Consider the following 6016-nt stretch of genomic DNA (forward strand, 5'->3'; position numbering starts at 1 on the left):
CTTTTGTCTTATATAGTTAAACATAAAAATAATAATATTTGATGTTATTATTGAATGTCTTAATTTCACCATCTCGTAGTTTAAATCTCTAAATAAACGTGAACTTTGGACTCACCCCCGAAAGTTTGGCGAAATCTGACATATTCTTCTTACTGAATATCAACATGATAGATTCTTTCTTTTCATTTAAAAAGTAACTTTTTGATTTACTTCTTTAAACTAAAGCGCGGAATGTTTACAAATTCAGAATCTTATTTTTCTCTCTTGTCTGTTAACGCTGCTTAGAAATAGTTTGAGAGAATTTTAAATAATTTGGTAAAATATAGGTTTATAAAAATAGAAATAATGGAAAAAATCCAATGTTTACTTTTTGGGTATAAATTCTTTTAATTCATTTGAGTAATTCAGGTTAGGTTTTTTGTTTGGACTTTTGGATCTGATAAAGTAGATCTACCAGCTTCATCATTTTGTAAAAATAGCGTCTTTATTTTTTTTTCAGCTTGTAGTAATTAGTGTAAAAATGAGGCCCTTACATTAAAATCACCTCACCTAAAATTCACGGATCATTTTTGTTCACAATGCATGAGGGGATTTTTGAATAAAAATAATCTGCTCTTCCTGTTAGTTTGTTATATTCTTTAATTTGATTTATTCATGTGAAATTTGACCAGGATCAGAATATTTTATGAGTCTAAATGGGTTTAGTTAATGCAGAGTTTAATGTTTATGTGAGAAAGAAATATTTAACTGAAAATGTTAATAATAATGAATCACTAAGAGGAAATAATGAAGGAACGCTGTCACTTTCTGGACTTTGTTGTAGGAAAAAGATGTGATGCTTTTTGGAAGGGTCATGGAAATGAATAATCTATTATTATCTCTGTAGGACAACAAGTTTACATCTTCCTATCTGAGGACATTCCTCATTAACTCAGTTAGTTCCTGTATTCTTGTTTCCATCCTTCTGTTTTGCTCTTTCCCAGGTGGAGGCAGCGGCATCGGACGCGCCGTGTCTCAGCGTTTGGCCTCTGAAGGCGCCTCAGTGGTGGTCGCTGACATCAGCGAGGAGTCAGCCAATGAGACGCTGGGAAGCCTCCAGAATGCCGTCAGAGGTCAGAGTCACATGGCGGCAGCGGTGGACGTGTCGTCCAAGGAGAGCGTGACGAAGCTGGTGACGAGTATCCAGGTGAGAGAAACATCTGGGGATCTGCTCCGTGTAAAAACAATGAGAGGCTCCTTTATCAGATAAACTTCACTCAGTCTGAAATTTTCTGTTTCAATAAGTAACCTGGTCTGTTACCATGGTAACTTCTGACCAATATACTTTTAGTAGAAAAACCTTGTTATATGTGTGAGTCTCTGATTTGTGTGAAATGTTGTAAAAAGCATTTTACAGATTTTCTATCTTTTTGTCAAAGTGTTTCAGTACAACCAACATTTTATAAAGATAATGTGAGTGAAAAATAAAAAACAGTTAATAAAAGATGACTCATTCCAAATCAGTTTGATCCTATATGGAAGTTTTTGCTCCTTTATTAAATCAGAATTAATTGTGATTAATCAATTTGTAAAAACAAACAAGCAAAAAAAAACAAAACGGTCTAAATTGGTTTTCTCAATCAAACCTTAATCTGAGTGACAGATAAATAAGTCTGACAAACAATATTTAAAATAAATTTCATAAGGAAAAGTAAATACATCTTAAAATGAGCAGAGATCTTTATAAAGTTAAGATATTAAACAGTGATGAAGGAACAATGTTTTTCTAATAAATGTGTTTATTTATGGAACAGTCTAAATTTTGAGTTAAAATGATCAAAATCTTGATGATGAAGTGATATGAAACTGAGTAAACTAAAGTACTATTGTTGTATCTATATATTAGTAAACATTATGTATTATTTTGTACATGGATGGAATTATGTTCAGTTGAATAAGTGATAGCTTTCCCCCTTTTTTAATTGAGGCAGATATTGTAGGTTTTACTTCTTCTGCTCCTTTTATTTCATGATTTTGGGTGTTATATGAATGAGTTAAGCTGTGTTTTATTGAATGAACAAAACAAAACTAAAGTAACTGATCTGACTATATGAGGACTGAAGTTTGAGTCTTCAGAGTTAATTTTGCCAGATCTCTCAAAGGAACCCAGGATATGTAGATCCTGTTTGGTCATTCCTGGTCCTGCCGTCCCACAGGGAGCATTGTTCGGTTTATTTTTCTTTTATCATGGTCTCTCCCTCTTCAGACTCGTTACTTTCAGCCTCCCTCTGTGTGCGTGAATGCTGCAGGCATCACTCAGGACGACTTCCTGCTCAACATGGATGAGGAGCAGTTTGACAGAGTCATCCGGGTCAACCTGAAGGTAGCAGATCGGTCAGCTAACAGGTCAAACCGTAAATAAGATATTTAAAAAAAAGGTTTAATTTATGTAACACACTGCAAAAACGATCTAGAAATAAGTAAAAATGTCTTAAATTAAGTGTATTCACCATTCATTTGAGTAGGTAAATGAGATAGTTTGCCAATGGAATGAGTAATTTTACTCTTAAAATAAGATAATTAGATAATATGCACTTGAAATAAGTCAATGCAATTGTGTTTTCTTATTTTAAGTGTGAACTGTCTTGTTCCATTGGCAAAATGTCTCTTTTACCTCCTCATTTCAGGAACAAATGCACTTATTTTAAGAAAAAATGACTTATCTAGATTTAGATTTTTTGCAGTGAGAATAAGAGTGAAGTTCTGTTCTTTTCAACATTATTTCTGACTTTTTTATATAACTTTTTAACTGTTGCCTCTGAAATGCCTGAAACAGTTAAAAACTGCACAAATTGTATGAAATAATCCTAAACTGTTTGGAATAGAAATAAAAGTCTGGGGTCTTTAAAAAGAAGGCGTTTATTTTTTAACTGGGCAGTTTGAGTGATTAAAGTTGAAGCTATGGTAGTTAGAATTCAGAAATATGTTCTTGTAAAAACCAGATGCACCATGGCAGTTGAAGAGTTAAGGAAAGTAAAAAATTAGTTTATAGATAAAACTACAAAAATTTACTTTGTTCCGATTAGTTTATAATTTATTGACTGATTAATAAATAGAAACATTGGCTTCTCTCTTTGTTTCAGGGTTCGTTTCTGGTGACTCAGGCTGTGGCTCAGGCTCTGGTGGCCTGTGGAGCTCCTAAAGGATCCATCATCACTCTGGGCAGCATCGTAGGAAAGGTGAGAAATCTGTAGAAAACCACTGTGACCAGCAAAAGATGAAAGAAAGACACAAACTTTACTTTTAGCTTCCTATTTTTTTGCTTTTAAAGCATCTAGATGAAACGGGAACTAAACCGTCTTATGTCTGTTTATGCTGAGGTTCCGGTTTAAAACCGGATATTCTGATGTTTGCAGGTGGGAAACCTCGGCCAGGCGAACTACGCTGCATCTAAAGCTGGAGTTGAAGGTTTGACCAGAACAGCTGCTAAGGAGTTTGGCAGGTCAGAGGAAACAGATGCTGCAGAAACAATCATATAAAAACACTCTGAGCTGTTTCTGTTCTCCTCAGGTTTGGGATTCGCTGTAACTGCGTCCTGCCTGGTTTCATATCCACTCCGATGACAGATAAAGTACCAGAGAAGGTTCTGGACAAGGTGAAGCCACAGACGTGTTAGAGCTTTATCAGAATTTATTCATTATAACAAAGCTAAACTCAACATCACTAAGTTATTCTTACTGCAGAGAAATTAATGTAATAACATGATGCTGTTTTAATTCAGCTTCTAGAATATTTTGACCATAAATTTAACAAAAAAGCGGCACATTTCAGATGTTCTGTTTAAACATTATGTTTTATTTATTTTACAGCAGGTTTAATATATATTAAACACATTTGTTTTTTTTCCTCTCTGTTATTGGCATAAAATCCCAATCTGATCAAGACCAGTCAACGTAATCCAAAAATATGTTTTTTAAATTACTGCATGTTTAATAAATGGAAATAAATATCAAACAGACCTACTGGGACATTTTTAATTAAAACCAGTTGTTCGCTGGTCTGAGGTGTTTCCTGGATGGAGGAGCTGCTCTCGTGTTTTGCTCAGGTGTTTATAGTTAATTTAAAAAGCAGTTTGCTTCAAGCATTTTGTTTTTTTTGGTCATTCTATGCCTCAAAAAATCCTTAGTTCCTTTTTTATAGATTTTGAATTGGATTCATTTTAGATGATAGACGGGACCAGTCTGGACCAGTCTAAAATAATCCTGCAGCTGTATTGTTTTTCTCTGGGTTTCCTTAATTTTGGGTTTTGGATTCATAATAAAAGAATTGTGTTGCATCATCTCATTTCTTTTAGGGGATTTCTCCTTTAAAACTTCCATTAATTACCTGAAGTCCTGCTGGGTCATAATCTATAAGTAGTGGTTGAGTAGCATATATTGATTAGGATCATATAATTGAGAAATAAGTGAAGAATGACATTTAAGATTTAGTCTTCAACTAGTATTTACATTTGTTTGATGTTTTGAAAAAAAGCTAGAGAAAAGGCAAATGATAAATCAGGGAGGAAAACATTTTTCACTCCCCTTTGAGCTGTGATGAGTTTAATCTGATACGACTGAAGCATAATCGGAAAAAATCCCACTAGATTAAAATAATCAGACTCTCCCTCCATCCAGAAGCTGCTGGTAAATTCAGATGATTTTGTTGCCTCCTCTGTCGGGTTCTGTCCAGTTTATAGTAAATAAATGTTTTCTCCACTTAGTTTGTAACCAAAGCCCTCAGCATGTTGTAGATGTTGATGTCTGTAGTTTGATACCTCGATAAAAAGGATAGTTTTCATCAACATCAATTAAAACTAAACCAGTGGATGTTAGTTAGCTCTGATTGTAGACAGGGTCCCTTTATTTTGTACCTGATTTTCTAAGTCATCTAACACCTCTTCCCCTGCATTTGAATAATTTTAAATAGTGTTACTGCTGATTTTTTTTATATGGATTTAATGTCAATAGATCTACTGTTCATTCATTTCCTGAGATAAAACTGATCTGACCTCTATGATCTCCATGGTTTTATTTTGTTTTATTAATATTTAGGTTTATTTTTTCTGCAGTAAAACAAGTTTCAAATTTTATGTTCTCTTTGAAAAGCTCCTTCTTCTGTGAAACTTATTTCTTTGTGTTTCAGATGAAGTCTCTGGTTCCTCTGGGTCGAATGGGTGAAGCTGCAGGTTGGTTCTGATCATTAAACTCATTTCACTGCTTATTTTCAATCAAATCAGGATTTATTGTCTGCATGTTTATCCTGCAGATTTTACTTTGACCAAACACCCATTAATCTATAAAACTGTTACCTGTTCTGTCCTCTAGAGGTCGCTGATGTTTGTGCCTTTCTGGCTTCAGATGATTCTCGCTACATAACAGGAGCCAGCATCGAAGTTACAGGTGGAGAGATTAACTGCTCAGCAGGATTTAAAATAACATCTCCCTTCAAACGGATGAAGGTTTAACGTTTATATATTCTTTTTATTTTTTTTTAGGTGGACTTTTTATCGGTTAAAGAAAACAACCTGTTGATGAACCCAAACAACCACAGCACTTAATTAATTAACATGTAAAGTTTAGTTAATATTTGTAATTATGAAGCTTCTTTTGTACCAATAAACAACTGAATGTCAGACTGGACTGTAGTGTTTTATTAAAGATTATTTATTTCGAACCTGATGGTAAATAAACTTTTCTTTCCTCCTGTATTCTTGGAGCAGATTAACCTCATTAATGACAGATCTGAAGTTTATTCTCTAAGGTTTGGTAATTTCTTCTGAAACTGGGATCTCTTCATCCTCAGATGTTGCAGGTCATAAAATTGTCAAATTGTTTCCTCTAAATACAATCGACACCACAAAACAATGATTTGGAAAAAACAGAAACTTAAAGATTGAAAAGCAGTTTTGCTCCTTTAGAGCCGCCAAAGTAGGAAAACATGGGTTAGATATGTCTCTATTTTAAAAAGCTGAGAAGTTTCTAAAATACCTAAAATA

General features: G+C 33.9%; 1 protein-coding gene across 1 annotated transcript in view; it reads left to right on the forward strand.

The window, feature by feature from the left end:
- The window catches only part of hsd17b8 (hydroxysteroid (17-beta) dehydrogenase 8), a 9015-nt gene extending 3360 nt beyond the window's left edge, over positions 1 to 5655 (forward strand). Inside the window, exons 2-9 of the mRNA XM_015403521.1 lie at positions 936 to 1186; positions 2246 to 2362; positions 3123 to 3218; positions 3396 to 3481; positions 3550 to 3634; positions 5164 to 5206; positions 5346 to 5420; positions 5516 to 5655. Coding sequence (XP_015259007.1) covers positions 936 to 1186; positions 2246 to 2362; positions 3123 to 3218; positions 3396 to 3481; positions 3550 to 3634; positions 5164 to 5206; positions 5346 to 5420; positions 5516 to 5535 — 773 coding nt within the window. The 3' untranslated portion in view covers positions 5536 to 5655. The remainder of the gene's footprint in view (positions 1 to 935; positions 1187 to 2245; positions 2363 to 3122; positions 3219 to 3395; positions 3482 to 3549; positions 3635 to 5163; positions 5207 to 5345; positions 5421 to 5515) is intronic.
- Positions 5656 to 6016: the final 361 nt, after the last annotated feature.

Source organism: Cyprinodon variegatus, unplaced genomic scaffold, assembly GCF_000732505.1.
Source record: "Cyprinodon variegatus isolate N-32 unplaced genomic scaffold, C_variegatus-1.0 Scaffold1513, whole genome shotgun sequence".
Classification (NCBI taxonomy): Eukaryota; Metazoa; Chordata; class Actinopteri; order Cyprinodontiformes; family Cyprinodontidae; genus Cyprinodon; species Cyprinodon variegatus.